The sequence below is a fragment of the Salvelinus alpinus genome, chromosome 13 (assembly GCF_045679555.1).
Source record: "Salvelinus alpinus chromosome 13, SLU_Salpinus.1, whole genome shotgun sequence".
Taxonomy (NCBI): Eukaryota; Metazoa; Chordata; class Actinopteri; order Salmoniformes; family Salmonidae; genus Salvelinus; species Salvelinus alpinus.
In genome coordinates, this window is record NC_092098.1 from 7,579,533 (window position 1) to 7,599,611 (window position 20,079).

Sequence of the window (20,079 nt, forward strand, 5' to 3'; positions counted from 1 at the left end):
GTCTACCCTCACGATCTGGGGGAGCCCGTCAGGAAGTCCAGGATCCAGTTGCAGAGGGAGGTGTTCAGTCCCAGGGAACTTACCTTAGCTTTAGTCAGTGAACAGCATTCTCACATAGGTGTTCCTCTTGTCCAGGTGGAAAAGGGCAGTTTGGAGTGAAATAGAGATTGCGTCATCTGTTGGGGTAGTATGCAAATTGGAGTGGGTTCTTGGTGTCTGGGATGATGGTGTTGAGACCAGTCTTTCAAAGCATTTCATGGCCACAGATGTGAGTGCCAAGGTGGCGATAGTCATTTAGACAGGTTACCTTGGCGTTCTTGGGCACAGGGACTACTGTAGTCTACTTGAAACATGTTGGTATTACTGACTGGGTCAGGGAGAGGTTGAAAACGTCAGTGAAGACACTTGCCAGCTGGTCAGCTCATGCTCAGAGTACGCATCCTGGTAATCCGTCTGGCCCTGTGGCCTTGTGAATGTTAATCTGTTTAAAGATCTTACTCACATCGGCTACGGAGAGCGTGATCACACAGTTGTCCGGAACAGCTGGTACTCTCATGCATGGTTCATTGTTTCTTGCCTAGAAGTGAGAAGGCATTTAGCTCCTCTGGTAGACTTGCGTCTCTGGGCAGCTTGCGGCTGGATTTCCCTTTGTAATCCGTGATAGTTTGCAATCCCTGCCACATCCAACGAGCGTCAGAGCAAGTGTAGTAGGATTCGATCCTAGTTCTGTATTGATGCTTTGCCTGTTTGATGGTTCATTGGAGGACGTAACAGGATATCTTATAAGCGTCCGGATTAGTGTCCCGCTCCTTGAAAGCGGCAGCTCTACCCTTTAGCTCAGTTCGGATGTCGCCTGTAATCCATGGCTTCTGGTTGGGATATGTACATACGGTCACCGTGGGGATGACACCGTCGATGCACTTATTCATGAAGTCGCCGACTGATGTGGTAAACCTCTCAATGCCATCGGATGAATCCTGGAACATGTTCCAGTCTGTGCTAGTGAAACAGTCCTGTAGCTGAGCATCAGATTCATCGAACCACTTCCGTATTGAGCGCGTCACTGGTACTTCCTGTTTGAAATTTTGCTTGTAAGCAGGAATCAGGAGGATAGCATTATGGTCAGATTTGTCAAATGGAGGGCGAGAGAGAGCTTTATATGCGTTTCTATGCGTGGAGTAAAGGCAATCTAGAGGGGTTTTTTCGCCTCAGGTGACATGTTGGTAGAAATTAGGTATGATGGATTTAAAACTTTTTTGGTAAATAATATCGTCTACAGCTTATCATGAGATATTCAGAACCTTAAAACGTCCTCCAAAGAGAGACACACCTTTCCCCTTGAGCTTACCCGACGATGCCATTCTGTCCTGCAGATGAAAAGAAATATCTGCTAGATGCATATTATCCATGTCCTTGTTCAGTCACCACTCCGAGAAACATAGGATATTAAGGTTCTTCAGGTCACGTTGATGTGATAATCTCGAACGGCGCACGTCCAGTTTATTCTCCAGCGATTGTACGTTCACCAATAGAACGGAGGGTAGAGGCGGTGTATGTACTCGCCGACTTAGTTTTGTCAGGATGCCCGCACGTCAGCCTCTCTTACGCCCACCTTTTTAGAGTCTCGATGATTGTGGCCTGGTCCGGGGTGAGCAGTAAGTCCTGCGCCTCCGACTCTTTGAAGTAGAAATCTTCATCCAAATCGAGGTTAGTGACTGGTGTTCTGATGTCCAGAAGCTATTTCCGGTCATAGGAAACAATGGCGGAAACATTATGTACAAAAAAAACTGTTCAGATCAATGCAAAAGTAGATTTGGACCGGAGCCTGTAAAACGGCTGCTATCCATTGTAGCGCCACTGAGAAAGTAGAGGACTGAGGGATAGAGGACTGAGATAGGGAGAGAGAACACTGAAAAGAGAGTACCAGGGGTAAAGGACTGGGATAGGGAGAGAACATTGGGGGTAGAGGACTGGAGTATCACCAGGGGTAGAGGACTGGGAGGGGGGGGGGGGTCCTACCCTGGTATTCCTCTGGGTGCTGTTCAAAGTCCAGGCAAAAGGTGAGGAACTTCATCAGCATCCTTTTCTCCACCACTGTCAGCTGCTTGCTGCCAAAAACATCAGCCCTGGAGCAGGGCACCTGCGGACAGCCAGGGGGGGAGGGGGAGAGAAGGAGAGGGAGAGAGAAAGTAATTGTGAGGTTGTGTGAGGGAGGTGTAAAAATAAAAAGGCAGGGGGGTGGGAGAAGTGAGAGTGTGTGGGGTCAAACATGGGACAGCTATCTTGGGCAGAGTGATTGAAGTACTCAAATTAAAAACCGATGGTCATAACCAGCACTCAGTAAATCAAACGTAAACACATTGAAGATAATATTAAAATGTTGTTCAGCAGAGATTAAAAAGCTGTTTGTGCCACAGCATTAATCTGACATTAATCGGAAAGTCACTTAAATCTGACAGATCTTACATCACAGTTCTGCATCTGTGTCTGTGTGTGTGTGTGTGTGTGTGTGTGTGTGTGTGTGTGTGTGTGTGTGTGTTCTCTACCTGTTCCACCTTCCCGTTACGGTAGGTGAGGATGCGGGTGACGTTTTTAAACTCTGCGTATCGGCTGACGTTGGACTTGATGAGGAGGTCCACCAGTGAGCCACGAGAGAACATAAGCTGGGGACGGTCACAATTTAACGAATAAGCAACAGAATGCATTTAGCTGCATCATTTAAAATGGTCTAGCCTTAAAGTCAATGAAACATTAGGTTACAGGGAAAAGTACACTTACACAGAACTATGTGTTCATTTTGGAGCATTGCCCCTCAATGTTTTAACACCTCAATATACTGTACCAACCTTAGACACAAGGTCAATGTTGAACCTCCGTCCCTCCTTAACAATCTTGGTATAGGTGATCTTTTTCTTGGGCTCTGGTTGGCTCTCAGCTGGAGAGGGGCTGGCCTGCTGCTCCTTCCCCTGGGTCTCCTCTGCCTGGCTGGGCACCTCTCCCTCCTGCCGGGTCTGCTCTGCCCCAGCATCAGGTCCAGAGGCTGGAGACGCCTCGTCACTGGCCACCCCTGGCTCTTCCTCCTCCACAGAACTGCTCTCGAGCAGACACCTCTCTACCTCCCCCTCTGAGTCCGGTGTTTGAGGGACGGACCAGGCCGCAGCCGCAGTCTCATTCACCTCCTCCTCAGGCTCCTCACTGCCAACACAAAGCAGGTTAGGAGGACATTAAAAACAGGTTTGTAGGTGTCGAAACAAAACTAGAAATGGCCATTGGCAGTGACGTGTAAGCTAATTCCTGTAGGAAGAGTTTTCTGTCGTCCTTTATTCTAAATGAAGCCCTCATCAAGGAGACTGATTGAAAATGAGAATAATGGAGAGGTGGGGCAGAGGTTTGTCCCCTGTGTGTGTGTGTGTGTGTGTGTGTGGGGACCGGTTGTCTTCAGTGGTACCTGGCGTAGCAGAACACTTCCAGGTTGGAGATGGACGTGTCCATCGAGCTGAGCGCCAGGGCCTCCTCTCCCTCCTCCAGCTTCTCCTTCCAGTCCTCCTGTACAGCCTCCTCACTCTGGCCAGCCTGCTGACACAGGAGACAGGCTGCAGCTACAGAAAACGTGTGACATCCAAAATGGGCACACAATATATTGCGCACGGCCTGTAGGACAACGTGAAGCCATTACCCAGGCCTCTCACGAAGAACCCTCAGGACGACCACAGTTAACACATTCCTTTCTCAAAAAGGTCAAAGCAGGCGCACCATTTTATATTCACACCTCCAGTTAGTCACATTGGTTGAATCAGTCAATGTCGTGCTTTGTGATGATGTGCTACATTTATAAAGATAATAGCAAACACAGCTACACTCACTTTGTACTCCTCAATCCAGGACAGCAGTCCATTGAATGTGAAACTGGCCCAGTTTCCAGCATAGTAGTTTCTCCTGTAGGATTGAGCATACATTGCAAGTAAGAATTGGAGTCATGTCTTGGTTCATGCCTCATACACAATCATGCACCAGTAACTTTAAAATGAATCAAATTTGACAAAATATTCACTCCAGAATGTACTTTTAAAATAGGCTATTTGGAAGTTGTATCTAAAATAATCACACAGAATGAACGCCTAACCAGAGCACCATCTCACCCCAGTGCAATCCAACATATCATTACCCACCCACCTCACCGCCCTCAGACTCACCTGTCAACATGCAAGACCCTCTGTCCAACACGGGAGCATGCCGCTGCAATAACAGACTCAGACAGGCCTGAAAAAGGAACAGAGACAGGGGACACATTGTCAAGCCCAAGACGAAGCCATTCAACCCATTATTTCCACGTGGCTTTTGTCTGAATGGAATCGTTTCAATTTCATTTAAGATTTTCTTTTTCCCCAACCTGAACCTACTGGCAAGCAATTCACTGCATTGGCGGTGCCTGCTGAATCGGGAAGTGATGAGTATTTCTTTTAGTGTATTGCTTATTCTATTGTCAAATGGGAACGAAATGTCTAGAATGAGACTCTTAGGGCATTTGGAGTCCTAGTGGAGTTGGCAGTTGAACAAGGTTCATGGACAATAGGCATCAAATAAAATAAAGAGTTCCATTTGAATAGCACTACGTTTTCCCACGGCACAAATGGCTCCTGCCCCGAGGGGAAGAAAGCGTTATCCTCTGACGTGAAGAGCACATCAAGGAAAAATCCACCTGGTATTCATTTAGCCAAGAGAAAGATCCTAATTCATTCCGGAGGTTTCCGTTTCCTGGAGAAGACAAAAGGTAAAATGGCCAGGCAGAGGAGTCACACCACAGAGATAGGGGTTAAGGGTAAGCGAGATTGAGAGGCAGTGCCACAGATAGAGCCCAGAAAACAACTCCATTAAGCCACCAAGGCATCCTGGTCTCTCCATCGCTCTTCTTTCTCATCTGGCCTTGCACTGTCCCATCTCGCACACACAATGGGAAAGTGATTTATTCTCATGTACATGCCGCCACTTCCAAACCTCTGCCTGTGTCATTTAACAGAGAGCATCTCTCAGTCACAACGGAAAGCCAGAGGCTTACACTGTTTCACCTTGGCACTGTACGCTCTCATTCCACATATGCTACTCTGTCCATTTGTGTCCTCACCATTTCAACATTAGGCATATAGGCTACCAAAGATTTACACAGCTGTAAGCATCACCAAGGATTATGCAAGAACATGAAGTATAGGTAGCCAGTGTCCGCTCGTATCAATGTTGGGACAGCACAAAGAAAGATTTAAGTGGACACTTAAGTATAAAATACACTCTCTCAATGAACTACACCGCGGTAAAAAAACGACATCGTTGTATCTCTAACCACCAGGCCATTCTTGAGATGTTTTTAAAAACTGTAAATAACCTCCGATGCCATCTTTTAATGCCATTTATCGGGTCCGGTATTGATTTTTCCACATCATGTTTGCTAAAGACAAACATTACCTGCCATAAAGCACTGATGCCACACAGACAGGCCTCACGATAAATAATAGATCGGGGCCGGCAGGACTTTGATGACCGAGCAAAGCCAAAATGCTTTCAGCAGGAATTGTATGAAATCATAAATCACTCTTCATTTCAGAGAACATTCCAAAATGGATTCTCTCTCCACCTTGAAAGTCATTTGACGTGTTATTTATAGTCTGGCTGAGAGCGCTTGGGAAGGCAAAAGAAACTAGCAAGCCTTCAGCGGACAGAGCAGGATGGGAAGGCACTTCAGTCAACACTACCCCGTCACATCCTCTTCTCTTGTCACTCGTATACGCACACACATGCACGCACGCACACTGTTAAAATGGGATTCAAATGAAATCCAGCCATTCTATTCAGTCTAACTGTGAAGTCTTCATAGTTGATAGACTTGCTTACCCTGTGCGGTAGGCCCATCTTGTTTTAACATCCAGCTTACAACACAAGAAGATGATGACCCAGTGACTTGAATCGCCATTGTGTTTTGTGTTTGGGACGTTCCGTGTAATTTCTGCCAACCATGACACTCACCATCTCAGATTGCTCTGAAAATAAGATAAGCATTCCGGGAAACATTATTTTACTGAAAAATCATTTGATCTCTGACAAATGAAGCTAATTGATTGCATCCCAAATTGGCCATTTTAAATGTATAGGATTCATATAATATTAAATAATTATAGTACCTAAGATCTGATTTGGACCAAACTTTTTTTCAAACAATGAGTAAGACATGAGGAATCCAAAGAAGTGGTCAGAAGCTACCCACGAATCCCCCACACACCACGCCAATCCCACCCCCGACCAGTACACAGTTTTAGTTTTCCATGTCTGACAAGTAGTATGGCGCTGCGGCTCGGGAGTATTGTTTCTTCATCCTGTGCTATATATTCTCAGTGAATAGTTTTTTTCCCCCCGTTCAGATAAATGAGTCATAGAAGATGTTGTGTTTATGTCCCATCCTATCATCCTGATATAACCAGGTTCTGACCACAAGATGGTGCAGTTCCTGCTATTAGGTGAATATTTTTTTAAGAACCCCCCCCCCCCCCGTTTGCTAGGTGGAACTGAGCTACAGTGGCAGTACAGGTGCAATGCTGAAAGGGAGGCACCGTGAGACCCAACACGTTGCTGGCAGCAGTGCAATAAGGGACAGAGGGAGAAAAATCACAGCACTGATTACAGAAATGATTGCAGTTGATATGCAGCCATTGTCAATTGTAGAGGATGCCGGCTTCAATACCCTAATGGCATATCTGGAACCAGAAGATGCCATGTGGAAAAACCGTGATAGCCCTGATGGAGAAATTGTACAATGATTGCTCTGCAAGTACAAAGCACGAGCGCTCAAACACCATATGTGACGTTAACAACAGATTGTAGACATCTATGAACACACTGTGGTACATCACTGCAACGAGCCATCACATTGATGAGAAGTGGGACACGAAGTCCCACGTACTGACAACTGAAAACATCAAGGAGAGGAACACAACAGAGAACCTAAAACTGCATTAATACCATCGTTGTTGAGTGGGTGGGGAAACAGCAATAAAGTGAGCGCTGTCTGGTAAGTAGCCAGGACTGCTGTAGATTGAACTACACTGACCCCTAGCGGCTGTACGCAGCACCATATCTGAATTGTGAATTCGCTGCATTTTTTGGGGGCCACACCCCTAGTTTAAAATGCTAACTTTTTAGCATTTGTGGCACAAATCCAATGCAATCCAATGCTGGATGCTCTGGTGAAGGCATAACTGCCGAAACACATTAGCCTGCCAGGCCAAAAATAAAAAGGTGAAATGAGGTGACGTCTTTTTGTAATTTTATTTCCATTTTGTGACACAAATGCTAAAAAGTTAGCATTTGAAACAGTGCCCGACAAAACCAAAGCATGCATTGCTGTCATAACTCAAACTGGAAACCAATATGTTATTTTGTATTTTGGGTGAACTATCCCTTTAACATCGAGAATTCTTCAAACTCTTACCATCTAGTGGTCAGAACCTGGCACTATCAGGATGTAATGTCTATGAACAGGGGAAAAAACGTCACAAAATTCACGGAGAATACATTAGATAGGATAAACAATACTTTGAGCCGCAGCTCCATACTACTTGTCAGACATAGAGAACTGATACTGTATACTGGTTGTTGGGGTGGGATTGTGGTAGGGGGTCCATGGTCAAAAGACAACCCTTTCTTTGGATTCCGCATGTCATACTCATTGTTAGAAAAAAAGTTAGGTACAAATCAGATGTTAGGTACTATAATTATTTAATATTTTATGAATCCTATTAATTTTAGTTTTTTTAAGCCAATTTGGGTGCATTCAATTAGTTTAATTTCTCAGAGATCAAATTATATTTAAACAAAATAATGCTGCGGGAATGCTAATCTTATCTGCTTCTAACAACAAACGATTTCAGAACAATCTGAGACTGTGGGTGTCAAAATCGACTCGTTTGTTATTTTACCAGACAATTTGCTGTTGTTTTAAACCTGACGGCAAAGCAAGAAGTCTAAGCGCAAGTCAGAGATGTGTCAACTAGTAAAGCTGGTGATTGTTGGCTCTGTTCCATAATCACATGTCCTGCTAATGGAGGCCCTTCATGGCAGTGACTGGAGGTCCTACCAAGATGGATAGTTACATTAACACAACAGCAGGGAACGGCTCAGCAAGATGCCGCCTCCGTTTGCTTTATTGCCTCTCTATTAAGACTCTGCACAAGACCAGTTCCACTATGAGAACGGGAATAATTGTGAATCTCTGTCACGGCTGTCCCGGGAACACAATCGATTTGCCATGATACCATTCCACTTAGGCTAGCTAGTAGAACGTCCTTGTAGGTTTTACCTGTGCTGACTTGCTACCTCCCATCCAGCTGACTTGGCTGTAGTCGAACGTTTCAAAAAATAAAGGTCCCGTGTGGCTCAGTTGGTAGAGAATGGCGCTTGCAACGCCAGGCTTGTGGGTTCGATTCCCACGGAGGACCAGCGCAAAAACAAAAAGTCTGAAAACGTATGCACTCACTACTGTGGATACACTCACCAGTCTGGATAAGAGCGTATGTTAAGCAAATAAAATGTAAAACATAGGCTATTTAAGGGATATTAATCTAACGACTGGACAAAAGATCTGCAATGGCCCAGGGGTGCTATGCTGATGAAAATGATTTCAAGGTCAAATTATTTCAATTACAAAAACAAATGGACAAAATATTTGTAAAGCAGAGAATTGGGCCTACAATTGGCTAGACCCCCTTTAAGAGACTTTCACACATCAAACTCGCAGATGTCCAAAAGAGAAGTCTCCACGTAGACCAGAGGTCCCCTGTGCCACCCCCTGGTGAGCGTCAGATGTGTGTGAACAGGGGACTGACGGGGTGCAACCAACAGGAACACCCTGCCTCACACAGGTGAAGGGCCAGCAGATGGAAAACAGGTGTCATTAGGGGGCCACTATATTCATAAACAACTGTTCCTTGTCCACGGCCACCTATTGCACACAGACCCAACACAAAGACAGAGGCTGGGGAACCTGGGAAAAAAATGCTTGTCTGACCAACCTTGACACAGAACACTGCCTGCACAGAAATAGACTGGGTCATCAGTGCAGTGTTGTCACCCACAGTATGGGGACCAGCTGGCTTCAAGTTTTGCACCAGCAAAACCAGAAGTGGGCCAGAGATATTCAATTTGCACACCATCAATCATAGTGCTGAATTATAGCAATAGGCATCTGAGCTGTCATTTTTAATATTTATTTTCCTCCTCCATTAAATAGTGAATCCCAGCACTGGTGAGCTCCTACAGTGGATCCCCTGCTGGCATCAGTTCTGTGCGTTGTACCAGGTCTGTGCATGGACTGATTTCTGAACATAATGAATCAGAACACCTGTATCCTTTCCTGTGCTATTACTGGGGCTAGATTCTTATTGGTAAGCCCAGGTCATCATTCTGAATGAAGACAAACCATTGCATTGTCTTGCCAGAACATTGAATGAAACCAGTGCTGGGGATTCATCAAAGAGTAGGCCAACTAGCCTATAGTGAATTACAGTGGAGGCTGCTGAGGGGAGGACGACTCATAATAATGGATGGAATGGAGTGGTATCAAGTCAACCACATGGTCAACCACAAGTCAACCACATGTATTTGATGTGTTTGACTCCATTCCAGCCACTATTATGAGCCGTCCTCCCCTCAGCAGCCTCCACTGGTGAGTTAAAATGTAGCCTAAGATCAACCCAGTGATGTGAACAGAGTTATCATTACATATCATTACTAACACCGTTTGGGAGTAATTGATTACATGTAATCAGTGACATGTAATCTGATTACAATAAAACTGTAACTAATCAGTTACGTAACCAGCAAAAATATTGTAATCGGATTACAGATACTTTTGAAAAACTAGTTGATTACTTTTCGGATTACTTTTAATTTTTGAATGGATGTTTTAGAAAAATACACTATGACACCTTTGTGTTTACTCAATGACATTCAATTCAGCATTAAAAAAAGCTGCAAGTTTGTTCCACCTGAGTGAGTCTGTCCACAAGTCAGAAACCATGATGACACAACAAATTTGTTTGATAATTTTTGTCTTCTTTTAATGTCCTTAAAAGGCATCTGCATACCAAGTTATGTTTGCTCCTAACAGAACTCCTCTAGGTGAAGTGAACGTCTGTGCCTTGCATACTCCCTTAAACGACCTGCGCTTGAAAAACAAGAAAAAAAGCGGCAATAATCTCCCTCTTGAGATGCCGTAGCCAGTATACATTTCCTCAAAATAGTACAAATTAATCTAAGCTAACTATGACGTTTGGGGTAGTATTTCTCAAGTGAAAAAAAATTGCATGAAAATGAGTTCTCTCACTGAATGACAACAAACACTTAATTGAAGAATCCATACTGTTGACCAAGGGGTATAGACTTCAGCTACCGAACTTTGGCTTGCCTCAAGACATGTTTTGTGTGTGCATTAACAGACGAAAAAAGATAATATGATGGGAAGCATGCAGAGACGTCTTAAAGGGAAAATAATCAAAAAGTAACAAAGTAATCAGATTATGTTACTGAGTTTGGTTAATCAAAAAGTTACATTACTGATTACAATTTTGGACAAGTCATGAGTGTGTCATGGATTTGAGAAATAAGCAATTAGAAGTTTTAATTACAAAATAATTACGTAGAATTACAATTAGCTAGGTGCAGGATGTGTAAGATGGCATCACATTAGACTCATCTGTAACTGAACATTTGTTCAAGCAATTTCTATTCTGAAGAACCTGATAATGACATCTTACATTTCTTACCCCGTATTGTCTAGCTAGCATTTATAAACAGGTAGATAGGAAAACATACTGTATGTGGGGGTTGGACACAGACAGTTCTATATTTCACTGGCTAAATATAGGTTTAGCGTTCGCTACCCAACAGTAGCCCAGGCTAGTCACAATGACAGTGCATGCTTCTCTCAACTGAGAGCAGTCAGTTAAGTTAGAGAGATGCCTTTACTAATGCTAGCTAGCTAGCTAGCTGTATTTACCTTGTGTACCATGTGCAAACGTTGGTTATTTGGGTTAAAGTTAGTTAGCTAGCTCTTCATATCAAACAGGGACACGATAGCAAGAATTCAGATAGCTGATAGCTAACATTCACACAGATGTTGCCATCAAGGAAGCTGATGACGTTGTCAAAGTTAGCTAACCTTAGCTACTATAGCCATCGATGTTGAAAAGCTTAACACACACAAATAAATACATATTTTTTACGCGTTCAGAAAATGACACGAATTGCTAAGTCATTGGCTATAGATAGCTAGCTGTTTTATATTCAAATGGTACAGGTATACATGTTAGATATTCCGTGCTCCTAATTAGCAAGATAACTCGTTAGCTAGCTGCTAACGTCAACAACAAGCTGCTAGCGTTAGCAACCAATGCTATCAGCCATTTCACAGTTTTGGATGAAACCTTTAGACAATATTCTTGCACCCTCCCCAATTTCAGAGGCACAGTTATCAAGAAACAGGTTGAAAGTACACACACTGGCAAACCAACAATAGTTTATTACCTGTCCCGAGTATGATAACATCAAATTCGGATGGTAGGTTGTCTGCAGCCATGGTGAGCACTGTATCATGTGACAGATTAGCTGTGACGTCACATGTACGTACGTGTGTGTACACACACACAATGATTAAATAAAAAAAGTATCCCATGTGTTTTCTCTTAAATAATAAACATGAGTAATATCATATTAGTAATTTTAAGTAAACTAAAATAGAAACACCATACCGTCAACATCCAATATTCCATAATATAGTAGGCAATGGGAGATTAAGGTGATAACATAAATAACAACAAGATACACTGCATCAGCACTGATGAACACCTCCAGTGGTCCTAACAACTTTCCATCAATCCCTAATATCTCAGGCATTCATATAGTGTAAGAGGTATCTTAGTTTTGGTCCATGTTTCCCAGGGGACCCTAATTGGTGGGGAACATGTACAACATATAAAAGCATCCCAGACCCACCTGCCCAGATTAGAGCTTGAGGGAGTTCGATTAAACTGAGCTGCGGTGCAGCGGTCTATAGACCAGCCCGTGACATGAACGGGCAAAAGCGGTAAGGGAGGAGCGCCCTTCTCAAATCGAACAGTAATCTATACCGCACGGTCATGTTGTCAACAATCATTCAGAAACATACAACATATTTTTTCCATAAAATATGCAGTATGTTGAAATTCTCTAACTAGTTTTCATTGGGAAGGCAGATTGAATTTTTTTTATCAAAAGCAATACATTTTGCATGTGAAAACACAGAATCCTATTAATTACTCCACATACTTAATCTATGTCACTTTTGTTTTGAGCCGACTTCGCCGTCGGCCACGAACGTGGCACCTGGTTCACGCCCGGGAGGCCGCCTGGTTCCAAAGCGAATGCAATCACTTTTCACCCGGTGCAAACTCCTCCCACTGGGGCAACCTGGGCCAGATAATCGCATCTCCTCCTATTGTCCCTGAAGGTGGTCTGTGTGTTTTGTGCTGTGTTGTTACTGTGCAAGTCTACTTCTGAGCCAGGGTAACCATTTTGTGACTATGCTGTTTTGAAGAAATGTTTTTGGTGTGGTTGGATTTTTCTGATAAGGTAGGCTATTTGTATCAGTGCTGATCGACACAATCGACACTGGTCGACACAATCCAAATGTTTATTGCTTTGTAAGTTAGGGCTATGACACTGCAATAAGGTCATTTTGTTTTTCAGTTGGTTTCATGTGTTTGGAGACACCTTTGTGGTCTAAGCAGTCTTAAGGTGATTGTCTTTTGAATGAAGTTGTATTTCTATTCACTGTTTCTTTTTAAAGGCAGTGGGTAACTGTTTTCTCTTTTTTCTTTCATCCTGAAATGATTTGTCACTGCTTTTGATCAGTTGTAAATCAACCAGGAAAGTCTGTGAAAGCATGGTCACACTTTAGTCGCAAGTCAGTTTTTGTAAGCTATAAGAACCCCTTTGTGTTTCTTCTTTACTGCTATCCTGTTTTTTAACAAGCAAACCTGAACTCTACTTGTTTTTCATATATATATATATATATATACATATATCATAAGGTGAATGCACCAATTTGTAAGTCGCTCTGGATAAGAGCGTCTGCTAAATGACTTAAATGTAAATGTAAATGTATATATATATATATATATATATATATATATATATATATATCAATTACGATTTGCCCAACTAGAGGTATTCCTAAACAAAATGATCAAACTGAGACAGGCTTCTGAGGGATTTGCAATAGTGATGAGAATAAAAAGGCAACATTCTAAAATGGTCAGAATATGATGATGCATATGATCATCTTTGTGCACTGGTAGTTGCTGCATGACCTTCTTCTTCTCCTTCTCCTTCTCCTCCTTCTTCTCCTTCTTCTCCTTCTCATTCTTCTCCTTCTCCTTCTTCTCCTTCTTCTCCTTCTCCTTCTTCTCCTTCTCATTCTTCTCCTTCTCCTCCTTCTCCTTCTCCTTCTTCTCCTTCTCATTCTTCTCCTTCTCCTTCTTCTCCTTCTTCTCCTTCTTCTCCTTCTCCTTCTTCTCCTTCTCATTCTTCTCCTCCTTCTCCTTCTCCTTCTCCTTCTCCTTCTCCTTCTTCTCCTTCTCCTTTTTCTTCTTCTTCTTTACGCAAAGAAATGTTAAAGGTGCATGCCGCCACCTACTGTGCTGGAGTATGTGGTCAATCACAGTTCACATTACATTAGGATAAAAAGAAAACTAACACAAACATCTAAATCCATCTGCCTAATTATTTACTACTAAGAAAATTAAAAAGAGCCGTACTAACTTCCATCAAACACTCCCCCATTCCAAAAATCCCCTTCAGACCTCCCCAACCCCGTCCAACCTCCATTAACCCATACACATCAATCTTTCCCTCTCTTCACATACTTACAACAATACAACAACACATGCTCCACCGTTTCATCAGGCATACACTCGTCATACACAAGCCATTCACAGGACGGCAAACCAAATATAATGACGAATTCAGTAAAGAGTAACCTAGGCTCAACCGGGCATACTTCTCCTGGTTGACTACTGTAGATGGTATATCCCACTAGCCACGTTTGCCAAGAGCTGGCATCACTACTGTCAACGGCAGAACATGGCTATGACCCGATTCTGCATATAAGAACTGTTTCAGCCAACGGACAAAACTGGACTGGATATATTTGTAAAGATTTTCATCATTATCTTTCTTTCCTTTCTCCATCTCAGCCAGAATGAGGTAAGCTTCACAAACGTCCGGTGCTTGACTGCTGCTTAGCCTGCAATCCTGTTAATGTATGCTGTAAAACTTCAGTGGGTTGGGCTGATTGCTTGTTGAGTGATGTGCTGGTTGTAAAGGTAATGATGGATTGAGTGTTGTTTCGAAAACGAACATGCATTTAAAAGAGTTATTATGAGGGTTGTAATTTCCCTTTAAATGCAGTTTAAATGAATGCACACCGTGTCTATTTCCTGGTTCAATACATTGAAAGGACAAGAGGTCAAACTAACCTGATGATATAAGCTGCATTTGGCATACAGTTAGCTAGGAGCAGTAGTACACAGTAGTACACATTACCCACGGCATAGGCGTCAATTCAAGGGCTATTCCACGTTAATTCAATGTAATTTAATTGAAATTACATGGAACAAACATTGATTCAACCAGTGCGCGCCCAGTGGGTAGTTTGACCATTTGGATTCATTATCATCGGTTGCCTTTTGTGGTTTTAAGTGGTTTCTAAAAGCCCTGCAGTTAACAAATAACCAGACTTGAGGTTACTTCTCAAAACATTGTTTATTACACGAGTAGAGGTCATCTCCATGTTCATTATTTCATTCAAGTGAGTCATGGGTTTTAAATGATTGACATTTTTAATTACACTGATAGGACACTTGTTATGTCACAAAAGCATGAGATGCATCATGCGTTCCAGACCCAGACAATATACTTGTCTCAAGTGCTGTTCAACATTTTGGGCAGCAGCTATTTGTTTGTGCTAACCAGGCATGGTGCTGTAGAAACTTCACTAACTTTTGTTCCCATCCCATATAAGGTTTTGGGCAGTAACCTACTATGTCACCAAGCAGAGAGGGGTCCTCGAGAATATTGAGACTTGCTCATTAGGTAGTGTTTGCAGCTACCCCTGTTGTTTGCTGGGCCAAGCTATGCAGACAGGTGTTTATTGGTTTAGAGGAATCATCAATTGATCATCACCGGTCTCCTTTTCAAAAATCTCATATAACTTAAAACAGCCCTGACAGATGGCTGAAAACAAGCAGTTTTTTCCCCCTCTTTTCCCTATTAAATTTGAACCGCAGTGTTGAAGCTTTTAACAGGAGTGTTTGTCTCAAGTTTTGTGATGCAGGGGTGTCTTGGTGTCACTTGCTTACTCTCACGGGATATGCTTCTTTTTTAATCCAAGTAAAATTAAAAGAAAAAACCTGTGTGGTTTGAAATGGTTGGAACAGTTTCATCCTGTGCCATTTAGGGGTATGTTCATAGGCGGTTTTCCTGGCTGTCTTACAAACGATCATCAATGCAGCAAGCACTGCCTTGCTTTCTGAGAAAATCAAGAACTCTTTATCTTCCAAGTACCCACACCTTTCCCTGTTCACTTCTATGTGTTCCGCTTCCTTTGATTGTTGCTTCAGAGAACCGTTAGAGATGTAGCTAACTCTTTATCGTGGCTCATGCATTTTAAAGAGTCCCTGATTGGCTCTGTTTCATTCTAGCAGTGGATTATTTGGAAGGGGGGGGGAGTATAAAGGTTTCTTAGGCCATTCGTCCTCCTGTTCCTTCTACTTGAAGGGATATGATATGGAGAACCATGAAGTTAACCAGAGCAGTGCAACTTGACAGGTGTTGAGGGTGCTGTGAATAGTGGTATAGTCAATGAAAGAGAATTGGATTTCAGGTTCTCTCAGAACTGGACTGACAACCAAGTGGAATCATATGATTAAGGGCTGTGGTTATATGTAAATACTGAAAATGCAACCAGTATTCCAAGGGCTTATTCAAAGATTTGGCTTGAATTCTATCAGCTCTGATAAAGCTGCACTTTTTGTTCTTCTTCCTTTTCAACTTGGGGAAAATAAAATATGGGGGAACAACTTACAATTAATACATCAAATGAACACACAGAAAAATAGAAATAAATGTAATTACAATGTGATTACGAATATAGCAAGATGACTTTCAAGATGTCAAAATGGTTGTGACAAGTATTCAGGCGCAATGATTCAGCTTTATAGACCAAACCACATCCCAAGGCAGAGAATAGATTGGCGGTCTTACTTCAGGGATCAGTCACCCTTCATTTGGCAGCAAGCATAGCGGAAGTGTCATTATATCATCAATGTGGGCCTTCTTGAAAAAATGAAGCATGGCACCCACACTCAAGTAACAAGCTTGTCCTTTTAAGTAGAATTAAGGAGCGATATTTTATTTAAATTAAGAGTCCATCAGCTTTTTGGCACATGTCACAGCCCAAATGGATTACTTGACTCCTGTAACATTCAATCCAGCAAGAGACAAGAAAGTGTAATGAATTTAAAACGCTGTAATGGGCATGAATATCTATCACAAGTGACAGTAAAATTAGGAAAACATTCAATTACAATCACCAGTAATATATTGTTGTTATTGATTTGTGTGATGCTTGCATTACGAAAAACATTTCATTATTCTGAAGGGAGACGGTGTTCTGTATCTGGCCTCACTGCAATATTTCACATTACAATAACTCTAAGGAAGGACGTAAAATTGAGATGAGGCAGTCATTCTCTCTCTCTCTCTCTCTCTCTCTCTCTCTCTCTCTCTCTCTCTCTCTCTCCCTCCTTTTCTCCGTCGCCTGTCTTTCACACAACCGCTTTGTCTACAGTCTGCATGGTGCATAGACTATAATGTCAAGCATACAGGAGTGGATGTACAGTATTCTTCCCACAGCAACCAAGTACAATTGTCATCCACTGAAGGAACTTTATAGGGATTTATGATTTGTCCACATTCATTCCAGTGTATTCTACGTGTAGTCACAGTACATTTAGCAGTATTAATTCTTGCCGTTTTTGTCATGTCAAAGAATGCGTAACAAAATATGTCTGAATGCAAAATGATTCTGAGAAAGAATGTCAGTGACAAATTATTTGGATCAATCATTGACGAGCAACATGAAGGTTGTGGGATTTTAAGATGGTAACCACTTTTTAAGCACAACATATTCAAACAAATTGTTATTGATATCCTAATGTCAACCCTCTTTTTTGTCATTGTCACAAGAATGCTAAACTGTATATTTTTTGTATGATACAAATTCCAAAAATGGTCAAATGTTTAGGATTAAACGTGTTGGCAGAACGACAGTTGATATGAGAATAGATTTTCTCACAGTTGATATCACCAGGCTGTTCAGTGTCAGAACAACTCAAAATCTGAAAAACTGGGAAATAAGTGCTCTTTAACCAGTTTGAGAGCCTGCCCTTAAAAGAGGAGATTACTCTGTACAATATTCCAATGCAGCAGTCCATCACTGTGTGCTGAGAGGGTGGGAGGGCATCATTATATACATTTACTCTATGAGGAATGAGTTGTCACTTTGCATAGAGGGGGAGACATTAAGCCGCTGCTCAGGGAGTGGTTTGAGGCTGGAGCTGGTAGCTTTGCTAGCTGGCTGGCTATGCTAATCAGGCAATCATTAAGATTAAATAGAAGATGAAGGAGCAAGGTGCAATTGAAACCCAGGTAAAATATGTTTCTAATTTCCAAATTGCTACCTAGCTTTTTAATTTAACCAGGTACTTGCAAAAAAAATTGCATGGCATTTAAGCACTCATTACAATATTAATCTTCCCTACTAGAACAGAAGAGCCCAAAGGTTAAGTATTATTCCTGTATTAATTTCTCAGACTTTTTTTTTAACCAACATGAAGATTTTCATTTGAAATACTGCCATCTGCCTGAGAATAGGTCCAGGTGTGCAAGTGCCTTAGTTATTTGTAACATGTTCCGCATTAGTGAGGTCAAACTAAAAAAAATGTATTCAGTAGCCTAACATGAAACCAACAAGTCTGTATGGTCCCTGGTTATGATTATTGAGGTGAGGTGTAGCCTAAGTGAAATGCAATGTGTGGCATAAGACAACTGCTCTTAGAGTCAGACACCTAATAGGTAGCCAAATGTTGGCCCTGACTGTCCGCAAAACTATCAAGTTAACTTTGACTCTTTTGGCTTTTGTGGAAGAGATTTAAACGACCCCTTTTCATTTATCAAGGAAATATTTTTCCTACCACATGGAGCCTGTTTTGGGTTTAAAAAACAAAACAAATGTAATGTAATGGTCAATCTGAACAATAGTTTTGACCAGGGCCATACCACTCACTATAAACGAATATATGTTTTTACCTAATACAATGTAACCCCGTGGTTACATTGTGGCAGTTGTGTGGATAATCTGTGTCGTTAATTTGGCCCTGGCAGGACTGCAGTGAGGGCATCTGGCCTCTGGAGAGGCGCCTGTGTTACTGTATCAGAATGTATCCACCGAAACCACACTGTGGCTCAATTGGCAAAGGCACACGCATGGTTTAAAGTGACAGTATATTTTGGTATTTTTAGTATTTAGTATTGAGGTATTTTTATTAGGATCCCCATTAGCTGTTGCAAAAGCAGCAGCTACTCTTCCTGGGGTCCACACAAAACATGAACCATAATACAGAATGACATAATACAGAACATCAATAGACAAGAACAGCTCAAGGACAGAACTACATGCATTTAAAAAAAAGGCACGCTTAGCCGACATTTCAATGCACACACACAAACTATCTAGGTCAAATAGGGGAGAGGTATTGTGCCGCGAGGTGTTGCTTTATCTGTTTTTTTAAACCAGGTTTGCTGTTTATTTGAGCCATATGAGATGGAAGGAAGTTCCATGCAATAACGGCTCGATATAATACTGTACGCTTTCTTGAATTTGTTCTGGATTTGGAGACTGTGATAATACACTACTGGTGATCAAGTTAAGGTGAAAGGACTGTCAGAAAGCTAGTAAATAATAGGTTATTGATATGTGGGCAAGTTGTTTGAAAGCAAAATAAATGACCAAAGATGTCATAGATTGTATCAAATTGATTCAAAAAACAAACATAAACATGTAAATGTATCAACTTGTTCATTTCTCTGCATGGGAGTTTATGTATTCTGAGTTTTGTACCACAGCTTTGTTACCTTTCAACTTTTTTTGCAATCAAGTATTATCCACACATTGTTTTTTTTTTCTGTTGCTTTTTGTTGAACAGATAAGCAGGCGCACATACACACGTATGTCCTCCTATCCTTGATTGAGGAAGCAAGCATCCATGGGAATTGTGTGCCCATAAATGTCAATGATAATAACAACAATGGAACTATTAACTAACTCTGCAGTAACTAGGAGTAACCAGAATAGGTCTTCAACCAGAGCCACATGTAAATATATGTCTCTGTGTTCAACCAGTAGGCCATCCCAAACATTCTACTTCCTATATTCCATTAAGGTTCAGACCTCGTGGTGTTGGCCTTGGTGTGGATATTACTGTAGAAGGGCTAGCCTGCAATAACAATAGCATTTACTTGTATTACAATAATCGTAATCACGATGACTCTAAAATTAATCCTAATATTAATCCTAATAATCATATTGTATTGTTTACAATAGATCTACATGTAGGACATTATTATAGTACAATAACAATGTAATTCGTGACAATAACGTTTGCCTATCAAACTTAACATGTTTTATGATGTGTACCAATAAGAGTAAAACACTTGAATTCAGGTCTTAATTGTATAGAATGACCCCCAAAAGTCAGAACGAAGTTATTCTCGAGTAACGGGGTGGCTGTCAACAGAAACCAGACCCTCCAACTAGGAGACCTGCCAATCATGCTCAAAGGACCAATAGGATGCTCGCGCGTAAGCTGGTGTGCTCCTCGTTGGTGGTTGGAGCTGCCACTCGAGTTCTCAGTGGGCTGGCTAATTGAAACAGTGAATCAG

The 20,079-nt window shown here is 41.9% G+C and overlaps 1 protein-coding gene across 2 annotated transcripts in view; it reads right to left on the reverse strand.

Annotated features, from left to right (window-relative positions):
* Nucleotides 1–11,672, reverse strand: part of chm (CHM Rab escort protein) — a 43,050-nt gene extending 31,378 nt beyond the window's left edge. Inside the window, exons 1-7 of one of the 2 annotated variants that reach the window (XM_071337611.1) lie at nucleotides 11,566–11,672; nucleotides 4,194–4,260; nucleotides 3,864–3,936; nucleotides 3,449–3,573; nucleotides 2,847–3,195; nucleotides 2,547–2,663; nucleotides 2,020–2,140 (exon numbers count right to left, since the gene is read on the reverse strand). In XM_071337611.1, the coding sequence (XP_071193712.1) occupies nucleotides 2,020–2,140; nucleotides 2,547–2,663; nucleotides 2,847–3,195; nucleotides 3,449–3,573; nucleotides 3,864–3,936; nucleotides 4,194–4,260; nucleotides 11,566–11,617 (904 nt within the window). In that variant the 5' untranslated portion in view covers nucleotides 11,618–11,672. Of the gene's footprint in view, nucleotides 1–2,019; nucleotides 2,141–2,546; nucleotides 2,664–2,846; nucleotides 3,196–3,448; nucleotides 3,577–3,863; nucleotides 3,937–4,193; nucleotides 4,261–11,565 lie in introns of both variants that reach the window. The other variant, XM_071337610.1, reaches the window with a different exon arrangement.
* Nucleotides 11,673–20,079: the final 8,407 nt, after the last annotated feature.